This window comes from Girardinichthys multiradiatus, chromosome 6 (genome assembly GCF_021462225.1).
Source record: "Girardinichthys multiradiatus isolate DD_20200921_A chromosome 6, DD_fGirMul_XY1, whole genome shotgun sequence".
Lineage (NCBI taxonomy): Eukaryota > Metazoa > Chordata > Actinopteri > Cyprinodontiformes > Goodeidae > Girardinichthys > Girardinichthys multiradiatus.
The window spans coordinates 45,716,451-45,732,989 of record NC_061799.1 but is presented as its reverse complement, the minus strand read 5'-3'; the positions used below and the strand labels follow the sequence as shown (position 1 = coordinate 45,732,989).

The window sequence follows — 16,539 nt, the reverse complement described above, 5'->3', positions numbered from 1 at the left end:
CTGATCCGTTTGTAGAACCACAGGAGGGAGTTGGGTTTAAATCTGATCCGTTTGCAGAACCACAGGAGGGAGTTGGGTTTGAATCTGATCCGTTTGCAGAAGCACATGGGGGAGTTGGGTTTGAATCTGATCCGTTTGCAGAAGCACATGGGGGAGTTGGGTTTGAATCTGATCCGTTTGTAGAACCACATGGGGGAGTTGGGTTTGAATCTGATCCGTTTGTAGAACCACATGGGGGAGTTGGGTTTGAATCTGATCCGTTTGTAGAACCACATGGGGGAGTTGGGTTTGAATCTGATCCGTTTGCAGAAGCACATGGGGGAGTTGGGTTTGAATCTGATCCGTTTGTAGAACCACATGGGGGAGTTGGGTTTGAATCTGATCCGTTTGTAGAACCACATGGGGGAGTTGGGTTTGAATCTGATCCGTTTGTAGAACCACATGGGGGAGTTGGGTTTGAATCTGATCCGTTTGCAGAACCACAGGAGGGAGTTGGGTTTGAATCTGATCCGTTTGCAGAACCACATGGGGGAGTTGGGTTCGAATCTGATCCGTTTGCAGAACCACAGGGGGGGGTTAAGTTTGAATCCGATCCGTTCGCAGAACCATGTGGGGGAGTTGTGTTTGAATCCGATCCATTTGGAGAATCCCGGGGAGGTGAGTTTGAATCCGAACTATTTGTAGAATCACAAGGGCAAGTTGGGCTTGAATTTGAAACTTATTCTAATAGCCAGTTTAGGGACAATAGTGGATTTGGATTTGATCCGTTTGCCGGGACTTTAGGGAATTGTCGGGTTGTGTTTGGTAGAAATGGAAAAAGTGGGTGGGATTTAGACCCTTTTGCCAACAGCTATCCAACAGCCTCCTCAGGAACTGAAGATCCATTGTCCAGCACCTTGGTGTCTGACAGCCATGGATTCATCTCCACTGTCATTCAACCAAACTACATCTGTGGAACTGCAGCTGAGCAAAATAGAGAAGTTAACAAGCCCAGAAATCCCAAAGAACAAGAAAATTCAGACATGTCCGAAGATGAGGCTGCAAACCGAAGATTGGGAAAGTTGTACCAAGAGCTAGATACAGGAAAGGAAGAGGTACTTTGCCTTCCATCCTCCCCCTTAAGTATGATAGGCTAGCATAGAGTAGCATAAAGGTCAATACAGAAATCCCCTTCCAGTCCTTCATCCTCAAAAATATTAAGAAACTAAATCAAATATTCCTAGAACCAAGATCCCAGCCTGAGCTCCTCCTCATCCTCTCTCCTGTCTCTAAAAGTCTTCTGTTGGTACTTGTATACCCATTTTACATTATAACCATTTTCAGCTCAGCTAGCTTCATTTCCCAAAGACTTGATACTATTTTTCTGAAATGTTATTTAGGTAAACGTTCATTTTAATAGATATTTAAATGTAACATCTTCATACGATATGTTGGTAACATGATGGATAAAGAACAGGTTTCAAATATTTAATCTGCTTGTTAGTAAGATTTTAGTTGCAGACTTTTCCATACAGTTTTTAAAGATTTCTTATTTGTTGTTTCATTTTCAAGAAAACACAGATATTTGATATTGAATTGTGTACTAGACAGAAGTGACTTTTAAAGAAAACTAACCCCGCCATCATGTGTAACTGGACCAAAACCTCCTAATTATAGCACAAAAATCCACTTTTACCTCATTCTGGTGTTTGTTAGTTTATCCTAATGTCCCTCTTTGCCTTTATTCCTGAATTATGTTTCAAAGCCATATTTATGGAAAGAAACTTACCATCAAAAAATTAATTTCAATTGCTCTGACTGAATCTGTAGTTTTGCGTAATTTGAAATTAAGTGCATTGGTCTGAAAACGAATTTCATCAGACTGAAACTGAATTTGTTTGCTTTGAAACTGGCTTTGGTTGTAAGGAGGCGACTGGCTCAGTAGGAAGAGTAAACATCTCGCAATCAGAAGGTTGTGGGTTCCATTGCAGCTTCCTCCTGCCATATATGGATGTGCCCCTGGGCAAGGCACCTAGCCTACCGTTCTGTGTATCAGTGTATGAATGTGTGAGTGTTAGTGAGTGCAATTGGGTGAATGTGGCTCTAGTGTAAAGTGCTTTGAGTGGCCTGTATGACTGGAAAGGCGCTATATAAGTTCAGTTCATTTATCATTTGTATTGAAAATTCAGTTTCACTACTTTAACTTTCAGTCATCCTTTGAAGGTTGCATTTATAGGCTGATTACGTCATGGTGAAATGACAAAGACTATCCAACTTCGAAGGCTCCTTCAAATGCGGCCGACAAATGAGGTCGAAGTAGATTGTTCAAATGGAAGTAGCAAAGGCCGGAGGCGACAGAATAAAATTGGATATGTTGTGCATTCTGTGAAACAAAATGAACTTTTACAAGTTTTTAGATGAGAATGTAGTTGTGTAAACCTGAATTACCTGATCGGTTTATCAGGATGTTGCTTAATTGCACAAGTGTGGTAACGTGTTCAGACATGCCCGCTGGTGGCAGCTCACCATGCTAATCTGGCATGTTTAGCTAATAGCTACAGGTAGCATAAGTGTTACTGTTTGACCATCATTTGTTTACATGACACTTCTTATAGATGCTCATTTGACTTGGTGATTGATATCTGCCAAGCTCATGAACGTTGCACTGCTGCAGCTCAACATGCCGTAAAGGAAGTTTAACTTGATGTGAAACGTAAATCAATCAATCTGTGTTTGATTAATCTGTGGCTATCCTCAAGGACTTCGATGTGTGACACAAAAAACTGAATTTTGGAACTGAAATTTAATTACAGACCTGAAAGTGAAAGTAGCCAAACTGAATTTTTAATACAACGAAATACATTTTAAAAGCAAATGAATTCATTTCCAAAGCAAACAAATTAACTTTTAAACTACTGAATTCCGTTTCAGTTTACTGAAATTTATTTTCAAACCTATGCATTTAATTTCAAAAAACACAAATACAGATTCAGTCTAAGCAATTCAAATTCAGTTTCTGATGGCACAAGTTGCTTCTCATACTTATTGCCTACTATTAACTTATTGTTTCTGCTTCTGTTGCATGCAACCTTTAGGATGTAGCTGCTCCATCATTTTTTACAGATTTTGACAAGTTGGTGAGTTATCTAAATATATTTATTGCATGTTTATCTGTTGATAAACACCTTTTTTTCTTTAAATGTAAAAAAGATGTGATTGTTTTACTGTTTACTATTTTCGTCTGGGAAAAAATGACCCTGTTTTATCATTTATGGTTTAGCCTTTGTAGGTGGAAATGTAGAGAAAAGATTGTATCAGTGGGTGTAGAGGTTTTACTGTTCTGAATCATGATGGGATGAAATTAGCGGATTCATTCCTGGAGAAGTCTTTAGATCATGTCAGCTTAGATAAAATTACTTCTTTAGAACATTGTATTGATTTATGTGAAACCAAAGTTAGCACAGAGGCTGATTGAACATTATTTAAGCTCAAAAAGTGTTTCTTTGCTAAAGAATGAAGTTGAGAGCGAAAAAACTGAAGTCCCTGAAGCATCACAGAAACAAGCAGCTGATAAACACAATAAAGCTACAGCGCCCCATGGTGGAGGAGAACAGTGCACAAATCCATCTATTGCTGCTGGTGAAGACACTGAACATCAACCTGTAGAAGCAAAAGTTGAGGAAATGCCAGCTCCCCCTGCTGGTGAAGTTAGGGAACATGAAGCTGGTTCTGATGTTGAAGAGGAAAATGAAAAATCATTGGACACTCTACATGAGGAAGAACAAGCTGTGAGTGGAAATGCTCAACAACTGATTCTTTATGTCATCATCCTCAGCAGTGATGTTCCAGTGTCATCTTTCTTCCTCATTATCATCACTCTGATCATCATCAGCACATCATTTCATTATTCCAATGTCACATAAATCATATTGAGTCTTCATATTCACCGCTGTATCTGTTATCATTTAATAACAAGAATGTCATCATTTCCTGCTTTATCATCAACCTGAAAACATTCTTCATCATCCTCTATAATTTATCGGTACAATTGTGCCTTCATCAGCTCAACCACCCTCTTCACCATCAGCATCACTATCATCTTTACCAATAATAGCATCATAATCATCAGTAGTTGCTAGGTAAGACACCCACTGTTATGTCACTAAGATCATCATTGTCAATATTTTGTTCCTCATCTCCATCAAGTATTATCATCTACATCTGTGCGAGTTTTATCTTCATTATCATTTTACAATATATCTAGATGACCATATTAATGTATGTTCCTTCCTCATCAGCAGCATCAGTTTTAATATTGTGTTCACCATCCTCACCAGAACTGTCTTGCATTTAAATATGTGCCTTTATGGTGCTTCCTCTTACTCTTTTATGTAGTATTCATGTTTCATTTGAGGTAAGATGTGGTCATTGTGTTTCTATCCAAAGATTAAAGCTGGAATTCCAGAGGAGGAGCCTTCTGAGGTTGGTTATTTCACTTGGTTTTTTTGTTTTGTTTCTTGATCAATTATGATCTTTTCAACATTTTCAGATTGAATCAATTAATTTGTTTTATAAATTGGCCAATAAGCTTGAATAAACGTTTTGTCTAGGAACTTGTCATAGCTTCTACAGCATAATTTTCTTGGACATTAATGCTGCTATAAATGGTCCATTTTCAAAACACATTACAAAAAAAAAAGCATTATGGAAACCCCAGTTTCTGGTCTGTATTAGGGTAAATAAATGTTTTGCGTGCTAGATTTAGTTAGAATGACGATTTTATAGTGGGCAGGCAGAAACTATGAAGAAAGACATCTTTGCACTCTAGATGTGTTCTGACTTAAGTTTTTGAGGTAAGACTGAGTAACAGATTTTATGTTAGAGCATCAATCATCAAATGCATTATGTTCTATAGTTTAAAGCTGGGTTAAAATCAAGGTTCAAAGTTGTTTTAAGAATGCTGAATATGTCTTGATGGACAGTCATTTTGCCAACTGCTTTATTAGAATATTTTACTTCTCTTAATCGCAAAATCAATGTCACCCTTGATTTTATTGAAAACAGTCTATCAGTTAATTTCAAACAAGGAGAATCTCTGTACTGTTTGTTTTTTAGTGAGATTCATAGAATTTGATGTGCAGATTTTAGGATTTTTAACTGAAGTGTCTGTAAACAGGTCCCTCAGGCTGATGAGACCAAATCATGTGAAGGTGAATCGGCTCCTTCGGTAAATACAACCAACACAACTGAACATGTGACTCATAAAACTGATGTTCAGAGATGCCACGACTCAGGATCAAATGAATGGAAGAAACAAAAAATTAAAAACATTTTATCATTTGATCATAAGAATATTTCTATAGCTATGAATATAGTCTGTAAACAATTTAAAATGAGAACAGCGAAGAACTTGATTTTTCAGGGATATGAACAACTTCTGTATTGTCCACACAGAAGTTAGCAATGTCAGATGTTAGAAACTTAATACCTTCCTCTGTGCAGGAAAGGATGCCCATCCCCTCTGTTGTGATTGAACCTGCCTCCAGTAATGAAGGTGACGATGATCGGGATGCTGACATCATCTCGCCGACAGCAGTCAGTGACAACAGTGTGACGTCTCAAAGCAACACCCTCAAACACATGAGTCCTTCCGGTGGTGGGTCAGGATTTCCTGATGACTTTCTTTACAAGGCGGGTCTCATTTAAAAAAGAAAAAAACAGACATTGGTTTTGCATGTTTGGGTTGTGTGCTTACTCAGATATTATTTTCATTCTTCAGGTGGAGACTATGCATGACTTTGAGGCTGCAAATTCAGATGAGCTGGAACTGAAGAGAGGTGATGTGGTTTTGGTGGTTCCTACTGCTTCAGTGGAAGATCAAGTAAGGGCAACTAGGGCTGTAATAAAACAATAAAACGTAACAAATAATTTAAATAAAATAAAGCAATGCTCTGACAATGATATTTGCATTGCAGGAAGCTGGCTGGCTCACAGGGATGAAAGAAAGTGACTGGTTAAATCTTGGAGTTGGTGCTCAAAAAGGACTTTTTCCTGAAAACTTCACTCAGCGTTTGGAGTAACAACTTTATGTTAAAAATATATATATTTCTCAAATGTGTATGCAAGCTACCAAGTCAGCAGGTAGCTTAGCCTGTTCGGTTTCTAACAAAACTGCAGCACTGTTGTGTTGGACAGCTGCTAAAACCGGCATGACAATAAACAAATTGTTTTTCCACAGTAGTTCTTTATCAGCAAGATGTGACTCTGTTGTATCCTGTCTCTGAATTAAATGTTTCATTGTCCTAAAGCTAATAAGATTTTATTGAAAATCCTTGTCTAAACATAATGATGTAAATCTAAATTATCTCTAAAATTTTAAGTCTAAAACAGTCTAGAACAAAATAAAAAAACAAGATGAGCTGTAGCTCCCTGGCAGCATGAGTGTTTTAATTAACATACAATTTTTTATAGAAACCTTTAGTGCAGTGATTTGTTTAAGTGATTTTGTGTGCAATATGAAAATAATGAATACTGTATATTGGTTTTAATTGTCATAGTTACTGTGGATCTTTAATCGCTGTATCGTTGTTTAGGACATGTTGATGGTGTTTAGTTCATGTGTCATAAAATATGCCCGAAATCCTGATGTGAAATGTCCTAGAATTTATAAACAAATATACTTTAAGCATGGAAGAAATAAAAATTTCAAGATCGAAATTACAGAATCTCTCTAAATGAAAGTCTGAGCCAACAAAAAACAGCATATGTTCAAGTGGAAAAAAGGAAGTATTCACAATCTAATATGCATTGTTTGTTACGATTCACAGTGTCAAATATAGACTTTAATGTCCTCTTTAGCTAATTACAGGCTAACTGTACACAGGTCATATAGAAAGTTAACATGTTATAACTGAATAAACCACAACTTATTAATCAAAAGACTGACTGTTATGTGTTGCACATCTGTTGCCCAGATTATTAAATCAACCAGGCATACTGTTAGGACCACTGATAAGTGAAGGGAAGTATGATTGTGCCTTCTTCATGCAGCCTCTCGTTGCTTTGGTCCATCTGGTTGATGTATTCGGGATCTTTGGTCACCTCCACCACCAGAGCCTCCAGTCCGGCTCGCAGGATGGCGATTCCGCCCGCCACCTCGTGAGGAATCTTCAGCTTGATCCTGGAGATGATAGATGGGACATTAGCAGCATCTACAGCTGTGTTAATATTAAATCCTAAATCTAAACTTTGTCCACCTTTAATTTCAGTCTTCTCTGGTTGGAGTCTAGCAGCTTCCTACAAGTTCATTAGGAAATATTTTCCTAATGTGTCAGATTGTGAGGACATCTGCTGTCCACAGGCCTCCCCAGGAACATCTGTACTTCAGGTTAATCAGTCTAATTGATGGCAGGTGTGACCCATGAAGACTGAATCGATTAGTTTGAAGGTGTCCCTCCAGCAGGCTGTTTCAGAGGAGCATCACAGTGACGTTCAGTAACTAACTGATGGAGTCTCTGTGGTCAGAGTTCAAGGACCTCCGAGTTGGACCTGAAGGGAACATAGTCTTCAGATGTTAGCTTAGACACTGGAGGTTCCCACAGTGGACCTTCAACCGCTCTGTCTTTCTGTTCTTTAAATCCCGACTAGAAACTCTAATTAATGTTCTGAAACTTGTTCCCAGTCAGAAGCCACTGAAGGCATCACTGAAGGGGAACGGTTGACTGAGGAGAATGTCGGATCATCAGGTTGTGACCTGAAGCTTACTGGAGTTCTCCAGCAGGACCACATCTAAATGGCCTAAGAAAAACTAAATGAAGACTTTGGAGTGGCCTAGTTAAAGTCCTGACCTGATTAAGATGTTGCAGCATTACCTTAAAAAGATGAGACACAAATTGAAAAATCATTTTTGTTTCTCTGTTTTGTGTGTCTGAGGTTTAAATGTTTCTGATGATCTGAAGTGTGACAGAAACCTGCTGTGGAGCAGAAGGTTAAACCAGACTCTGGGTTCTTCGGATTATTCTGATGGGGTTGATTTTGTGGACTCGCCAGATTCACCTCAAAAGATGCGAATTTCATGAAAAACTTCATGATTTGTTGCCCCTCATATAATATATAGATCCATCACACATTCAGCCTTTATTTCTAGTAATTTCAATGATTCTGCCTCACAGAACTAAAACCCACAGATTCTGTCTCAGAAAATGAAGAATATTGTGGAAAAAGTCAAATATTGGAAGCTGGTGGTGTGACACTGATCAGCTGATTACCTCCAAACACCTGCAACGATTTCCTGAGCCTCCATCTGGGTGAGCAGGAGACACAAAAGGTCGTTGCTGAAGAAGCTGATTGATCACAGAGTTCTGTATCCAAGCATATTCATAGAAAATTAAGTGGAAGGAAAAGGTGCAGCAGCACCAGGGAGAACTGCAGCTTTGAGAGGATTGTCAAGAAAAATTCAATCAGAAATTTGTTGGAGCTCCACAAGGAGTGGACTGGAGGAGACGTCGGAGCATTAAGACCTTCTACACACAGATGGGTCCCACACATGGGTTAGAAGCATCTTGCTTGGGCCGAGGAGAAACAGAACTGGACTTTTGCTCACTGGTCCAAAGTTTTCAGATGAAAGTAAAGTTTGCATTTAATGAAGACCTCAAGGTCCCAGAGTCTGGAGGAAGAGCGAAGAGGCCCAGAATCCACGTTGCTTAAGGTCCAGTGTGAAGTTTCCACTGTCAGTGTGCCATGTCACCTGCTGGTTCTGGTCCACTGGGTTTTCTGAAGTGCCCAGTCAAGACAGCCAGAGACACCAGAACCAACAATGCAGATGACCCAAAGGCCACTATCAAAGCAACCTGGGCTTCCTGAACACCTCATCAGAACCACAGGCGGATCTCCTCCATGCCACGGTGCATTGATGCAGTAATTCATGCTAAAGGAGCCCAGACCCGGTACTGGGTTCATAGAAATGAACGTAGTTTTCATAAACCCGACATAAAATATCATTTTTATTGATCTGATGTCATATTCTAGTTTCCCAGCCATGATGAAGCTGAAGTTTGGTTTTCATCGTCTGGATCCAGAATCCCCAAAGACAAGAAATAAATTCTAGAAATATTTCCGCCTATGATGAAACTTCAAGATGAAGGACAACAAACATGGAACTTTATCAGAATATTCTAGTTTTTCTGGATGTTCCTGTAAGTAACTTCCCAAGCAGCCTAATGCTGATCAGGGTCTTCTGTAGAACCTCAGATCTCCTCGTAGGACCTTCACTTAGTCCCAGACGGATTCTCACCAGTCGTCGAGCTCCATGATTTCTCCGTTGGAGCTGATCTTCTTGCAGGCGAACAGCAGCAGCTGCAGAGGACTCACCAGAGTCATCCCTTTAGCCGAGATCGCTCGGGTCCGGATCTGAAACACAACCAGGTTTACAGAAACACGTGAGGAACATCTGTTCAGGAAGCTGAATCAGTGTTTGGTCCCTGCTTCTCCACCTTCTCTCCAAAGACGAAGAACGGCGAGGGGTATTTGATGTCGTGGCTGCTGAAGGGGCAGTTGACGGAGGACTTGTGGATGAGGGCGTTGCGCCCCTCGGTGGTCAGGATCTTCCTTTTCTCTTTGTGGTAGCAGACGTTGGGGTAGGAGCCGTAGGTCAGCAGAGATACCACCACGTCCAGGTTGTTGTCGGGCCCCACTGTGTTGAACATCTGCATCATCAGACACTCTGATGGAGGGGAACATCACAGATCATCATCACACTGAGCTCCGCTTCAATAGTGAGGCTGCGGGGCGTTCAGGTACCTTCAGGAAACCCAGAGTTCACCAGGATGTCCTTCAGCTGGACTTTGGCCTCCCGGGTCATCCTCAGCGTGGACATGTTGAGATGTTTGTGTTCACAGAAACGGTTTTCAGCCTCCTCGCCATTAATCCTGAGAGGGACGGGGAGAAGAGTTTGGTCCTGGTTCTAATCTCAGCTTCCAATGATCCAATAAAACCAAACTGAATTCAGACGAAGGTTTAACAGGAAATACTGGTTCTTATGGGTCGCCCTCACTCACCTGATTTCATCCCAGGCCTGGAAGACCGACAGCAGCGCAACGTGATCCGAGAAGCGAGTCCCGGCGAAGTTCCTGTGGACGAATCCGAGACGCTTCCCGTCGTTGATGAAAGGCTCCGGGAAACAGGAAGCGGCTGAGATGGTGCACATGGCGTCTCCAACACTGGGAGGAGACAAAGAGACCATCATTGACCTGAAGGTCTATCAGCTGAGAGGTCATCAAGCTGAGGAGGAGGAACCCACTGGAAGATGCAGCCCATGATCATCATCTTCCCCAGCCGAGGCTCGATCGGCAGCCGGGCCAGAATCCGACCCAAAGGAGTCAGCTCGTCGTTCGAGTCCAGGGCGTCCAGGTCTGAAAACCACCAGTTAGACCAGTTAGGAGCTGAACTGGTAGACAGGACAAACCGTCTGCAGATCTAAATAAACTAGATGGACCTTGTCTGATATTTTCGTAATTATTCAGAGAACAGAAAAATAATAAATAATAATAATGTTGAAATGAAACAATGTTGCTGGAATAAAACTAAAAATATAAAAACATCAAACAAAATATTTTTGCTTCGTTTCTTTGATCTACGTCTGTCGTCCAGAACTTTATTTCCATCAGTTTTTTATCATCTATTTTATCATTTATTACAATGTTTTAATTTAAATAATTTTCTCTCCATGAAAAACCGGATTTCTCTCTTGTTTCCATTTAGCCAAACTGGGAGAATCTAATAACTGCTGGTCTGGCGTTTTAAAGTAAATGTTTGTGATTTTTTTTACTTTGTTTTTTCCAACTAGCAGCTGAAGGTCTGGACCTCCTGAGTTTAGTGAAAACTAAACTTCTAATCACAGATGGATCTGCTCATCAGGCCAGTCCAGGGGAACGCTCTCGTGTCTGAACAGCGCCCCCCGAAGGTTTTTATGAGCATATCCAGGCCTTAAGTGCTGATAGAGGTTGACGTGTCAGAAGATGGTGAGAAGCATCTCTGAAACCTTCTCTCTGTCATTTTCAGATAATCCAGCTGTGACCATCAGAGCTCCTCCCACCTCTCAGCGTGTATTCCGCCTCGATGACGGCGTCCAGCGGCGGCGGCTCGATGGCCTTGGACAGGAAGTTTCCGATGCCTCCGAGCCTCAGCAGCTTGATGCTCAGAGCGACCTCGTGCAGAGGCGTCCTGAAGATCTCTGGGGTCATGTGGGTCTCCAGCCTGCAGGAACCCAAACACGTTAATGCTCAGAGCTCACAGGGTTCTGGACGTCTTCGGGTCAGCGGGTTGTACCTGTCGAACCGAGCGCGGCTGCACAGGTGGAAGCAGAATCCGGCTCGGACTCTGCCGGCTCGGCCTTTCCTCTGCTCCAGGTTGGTCTTGGAGGCCCAGACGGTGGCGTAGTTGGTCATGTTGTTGTGGGACGTGAAGAGCTTCACCTTCTGCCTGTCAGGAAGAACTCAGGGTTTAATCTGCTGCCCAGCGAATGAAACCAGGAGCAGCAGCTCAGGAGACTCTTACTTGCAGGAGTCGATGACGTAGACGACGTCGTTGATGGTGATGCTGGTCTCAGCGATGTTGGTGGACAGGATGATCTGGAACACCAGACCAGGAATTAACTCCTCATGACGACAGCAATAAAGCTTCCCGGGTTTTCCCAGAACTGACCTTGATGACGCCGTCAGGAACCGAATCGAACACCCTCCTCTGCTCCTCTCTGGGGATCTGGGAATGCAGCGGCAGGATGCGGTACCGGCTACTTCCTGGAACCAGAACAAGAACACCACATAAATTCATGTCTAAAGCGTCTGGGATGTAGGACAGATGGTCTTCTGGTACCGAAGTGAGGGTTGGTCTCCAGGTGCCTCTGCATGGAGTAGATGAGGTTCCAGCCAGGCAGGAAGACCAGCACAGCACCGGACACCTTCAGGGTCTCGATGTACTTCAGCAGAGCCTCCACCAGCTCGAAGGACGTCTCCTTCTCGTTGATCTGAGCCATGGAGCGCTTCGTCTCCGGCGTGTAGTCAGGACCACAGATCAGGTTACAGTTGGTCTGCAGAGAGAAGGTAAAGAAACGGTCAAACCAGGCTGGAGACCCTCAGGGCCGGAGGAGTCTCAAAGTTCTCACATCATCTTCTCCTCCATCCTCATCCTTGTCCTTCTTCTTTCGGTCCATCGGTGGTGGGACAAAGTTGGTCATCTGGATGCAAGCTTCCAGGAAGTACTCTGAGACAGAAAGTTTGGATTCTTTAACGTCCTTCAGGAATGACTATGGACCTGATGAAACCATCTGGAATGGGACGACTCACCTTGAACAGGGAAAGTGCATCCAAACACCTCGATGATGGGGCAGTTGAAGAAGTATTCCTTGAACATGGTGGTGTCGATGGTGGCCGACATCAGGATGATGCGGACATCCGGGAAGGCTTGGACCACATCCCTGAGGACCACCAGGAGGAAGTCCGTCTGCAGGAACAGAAACACGGTGAAAAAGCTCGGCCCGGATCCGGTCCGAGGTTCCAGGTGTGTGAACTCACGTTGATGTCTCTCTCGTGGATCTCATCAACGATGACGTGACTGATTCCTCGGATCCCAGCTTCCAGCTTCCGAAGAAGAACACCTGGAGAACACGGATGGGACTTCTTATTCCCCACATCACTTTATATTCGACCCATTTCTGAACATCTAGAGGTCCAGAGACAATCATGATCGACCAGTTAAATAGAAAATAATATAAAAATCACTCCATCAAAAATAAACATATAGATAAAAAATGAATTCCTTTATTTTCAGTTTGATTTATTTTGTAGATTGAAATCAGTTTTTGTGTAGCATCTGTCAGAGAGGCTGACTGAGCAGCCTGCTGTGCCACCAGGGAGTCAATAATGATCCAATGTGCAGCGGTCCACAGTGAAGATACGTCCCATAACCACAGGAGACCAGAACACCAGATGATGTTTGGTTTTAGGAGCCAATCTGAAACATTGTTGCAGCTTTATTGTAGGTCAGCGTTTTATTGTATCGTTTCCATGTGATTTATTTATATTATTCTGTTCCAGGATAGGAACCAACATCCAGGCTCCCAGTGTCTGTTGGACGAAGCTGTTTCAGCTGTTGTGTTTGCTGTGAATGAAACCTGTGAGCTGCTGCAGAGCCTCCCTCCTGAGGCGACTCGTCATGCAGCCTCTAGTGTCTCCATCCTCCACTCAGACTTATTACAGTCAGGTTTCTATAGATGCCTACAGAAAAATCCATTCTCCTGTTCCGTTTGTTCCACTTAAAACAAGCTAGAGCAGAACCTGAGGACAGCGGAGAAGGTTGGTCCTGGTCTTAATGTCTGGTTGAAGAATTTCCTGTTTTTATTGGATATTTTCAGTTTCCTTGTTGGTCTGTATCAACATTAGTCTTTTATATTAGTTCAATACTGGCTTCCCTTGAAAACTAGACTGTTTTAAAATGATTTTCATGTTTAAATATAAAATGAAGATCTCCTGGGTTCAGCTGATGAGAAAATCTGCAGCAACATTAAGTTCTTCCATGTTCTGATCTACCTTTAAGTCCAGATCAATAATTACATTTCTTCTTCTCGATAAACTCTTCATCATTTTGTCGCAGAGCTGCAGAAAAGTTTCACTGAGGATAATTATTAGACTTTAAAACATGTAAACCTGCGTGTCTGTCAGAGGGGCTCCCCCTGCTGGTGGCGCTGTTAATACGTACCAACGGTGCAGAAGAGGACGCTGGCGTGCGGTCGGGGCAGAACGGACTCAAACCGGACGCTGTAGCCGCAGCTTTTCCCAAGATCCTCTCCTCTCTCGTAGGCGACTCGTTCAGCAACAGAGACGGTGCTGATCCGTCTGGGCTGCAGAGAGGATCCGGATCAGGACCAGGTCACTTCAGAGGGAACTCAGGGTGAAGTTATCCTGATCAGAAATCAGTCGGGGGTTACCTGTGTGACCACGATGTTGCAGTCGGACGAAGCGGTCCAGGATGTACTGAAGGACCTGCGTGGTTTTACCGCAGCCTGTCGCTCCTCTGATGATCACCACCGGGTTCTTATCGATGGTCGCCATGATCTCCTCCTCAAAGTGTTTGACAGGAAGCTGATCCCGCTCCGACAGGATCTGGAAGATCAGGCAGCAGTTAAATGTCTCCTCTTCGGTCTGAATAAAGCAGCAGATGATCAGTGTGGAGGTGGAGGGAGACGGACCTTCTGCAGGTCCTCATCGTGGTCCAACTGGTACATCAGCTCACCATGAAGATCCTGGCTGATCTGCTCTGGCGTGCACTGAACGTGGATGGAGAATAAAATAAGATTCCAGGTGGCAGAGGCCTCACCTGTCAGTCCAGTCCTCCCACTATGCTGCTTGAAAATGTGAAAACATGAAAGCAGACGTAGATCTTCTGCTAAGCTCTCAGGATCTGAAGTCTTACGTAAGCCAGCGGTCCCTCATCAATGTTGCTGCTGGTCCATGGGTTCCAGTTGACCTGTGGAGGTGACCAGGGGACGACGCCATTGGTGCTCTGTTTCTGAGACGGCTCAAATGTGGCCATCTTCCCCTGAACCAGCGACACCGGAGAGTTCGGATCTGCAGGCTGGAAACAACGGGAAGCTTTTATTTAGTTGAAGTCTCAGATTGGTTCGACTTAGAGCTCTGGTGTCTACTGCCCCCTGCAGGCAGTGAAGGAAACTACAACCATCCTGTTCTGCATGTTTTCAGCTTCATATTCCTGCTGCCAACTTTTGATCAGATATGGATTTGATCTCACACTTTAGTGATGGGTTGAACTGGAGTTAGGATCTCATCTCCAGATGACTGTTAATCCCTAAAAGGTCCAAAGCTTTTAACCATCGGGTTTCTATTCATGCTTATATAAAACTTTATATTAAATCACTAAACCTCGCCCTTTAAAAAAAGGGCATTTTTTAAAATAAAGAATAATATAATCTTAATCTCACTGCTAATATAAAAAGTAGCTACAACTTTACACCAGCAGGGGGCAGAGTTTCCTCACTGTAGAATAACTGAATCAATCAGCCAGAGAATAAAAATAAATCAACTTTGACCTGCTGGTTTGAACCAGTGAGCAGCAGGTCAACAAGGAAAAAGTCTTGATTATTGTTGCTGTTCATTAAATGCAACAAAACTGAACACTCCCACTTTTATTAGTCTGTAAACGCATCAGCTGCAGGTTTTCTGAGTTGGAAAATCAGATAAAGTTTGGGACAGATTCAGAAATCATGTAATCCCTTTATGTTCTGTTGGATCACACACTGGTTCTACTGTCAATGATCTGCAGCACGTTCTTCCGGATCGATGCAATGAAACATTGAGGAGCTTAAAGTTCTGCCTGGACCCTGAATTATTTCACACACAGACCTGACTGGACAGTATGGACACAGCTCAGAACATTCATCCTCAACCATTGAGCTTTCAACACGCCAGAGAGCTGCTAGAAGCTCAGAGTCACATCAATAAGAGGTCCAATTCGGCCAGGCCGCTGGTACCAGAGAGGGTGTCTGTATAAATTCATCCTGCAGATTCTGCTGGAACATCTGAAGTCACTTCAGAAGCAAAAATCCAACAGAACAAAGTTTCCTGTTTAAAGTTTACAGCAACGACCTCTCGGGTCAATGTGCTGACTCAGAACCATGTACAGAACAGGTTTAAATTCTGCAGCTTCAGCTGACCTCTCTGGTATCACTTCTCATTAATGTTCTGTTTATGCAGAACTGGACCTCAGTTATACATCATTCTGACTGTAGAAACCGATCAGATCTCAGCCCACCAGACAGGATAACATCCTTCAGTCCGAGGCGGATCAAACAGTCCCTGTGGTGAGATCGGACCATAACTGGACTCACGCAGGAGGGGATGTGAACTCCGAGCTCCTGGACCACCGCTGCCAACTGCTGCTGCACACACATATGCTGTATGTATATATATATATATATATATATACATACATATATATATATATATATATATATGTATATATATATATATATATATATATATACATACATATATATATATATATATGTATATATATATATATATATATATATACATACATATATATATATATATATATATATATGTATATATATATATATACATATATATATATATGTATATATATGTATATATATATATATACATATATATATATATATATATGTATGTATATATATATATGTATATATACATATATATATATATATATATATATATATATACATATATATATATATATATATACTGGTCCTTCTCAAAATATTAGCATATTGTGATAAAGTTCATTATTTTCCACAATGTCATGATGAAAATTTAACATTCATATATTTTAGATTCATTGCACACTAACTGAAATATTTCAGGTCTTTTATTGTCTTAATACGGATGATTTTGTCATACAGCTCATGAAAACCCAAAATTCCAATCTCACAAAATTAGCATATCATTAAAAGGGTCTCTAAACGAGCTATGAACCTAATCATCTGAATCAACGAGTTAACTCTAAACA

The 16,539-nt window shown here is 41.9% G+C and overlaps 2 protein-coding genes across 2 annotated transcripts in view; one reads left to right on the top strand and one right to left on the bottom strand.

Moving 5' to 3' along the window:
- Positions 1–6,918, top strand: part of amph (amphiphysin) — a 50,615-nt gene extending 43,697 nt beyond the window's left edge. The window contains exons 16-22 of the mRNA XM_047367573.1: positions 3,075–3,116; positions 3,492–3,767; positions 4,426–4,461; positions 5,156–5,206; positions 5,482–5,670; positions 5,759–5,860; positions 5,955–6,918. Of these exons, the coding sequence (XP_047223529.1) occupies positions 3,075–3,116; positions 3,492–3,767; positions 4,426–4,461; positions 5,156–5,206; positions 5,482–5,670; positions 5,759–5,860; positions 5,955–6,059 (801 nt within the window). The 3' untranslated portion in view covers positions 6,060–6,918. The remainder of the gene's footprint in view (positions 1–3,074; positions 3,117–3,491; positions 3,768–4,425; positions 4,462–5,155; positions 5,207–5,481; positions 5,671–5,758; positions 5,861–5,954) is intronic.
- LOC124870154 (ATP-dependent RNA helicase A-like) lies at positions 6,628–15,940 on the bottom strand. Its single transcript, XM_047368680.1, is given in 20 exon segments — positions 6,628–7,159; positions 9,272–9,387; positions 9,471–9,700; positions 9,778–9,905; positions 10,035–10,196; positions 10,277–10,388; positions 11,072–11,232; positions 11,305–11,457; positions 11,533–11,606; positions 11,680–11,774; positions 11,851–12,064; positions 12,140–12,237; positions 12,321–12,477; positions 12,549–12,631; positions 13,732–13,873; positions 13,961–13,985; positions 13,987–14,135; positions 14,222–14,299; positions 14,446–14,624; positions 15,802–15,940. Coding segments are annotated over 20 exon segments (2,676 nt in total). The 3' UTR covers positions 6,628–6,978.
- Positions 15,941–16,539: the final 599 nt, after the last annotated feature.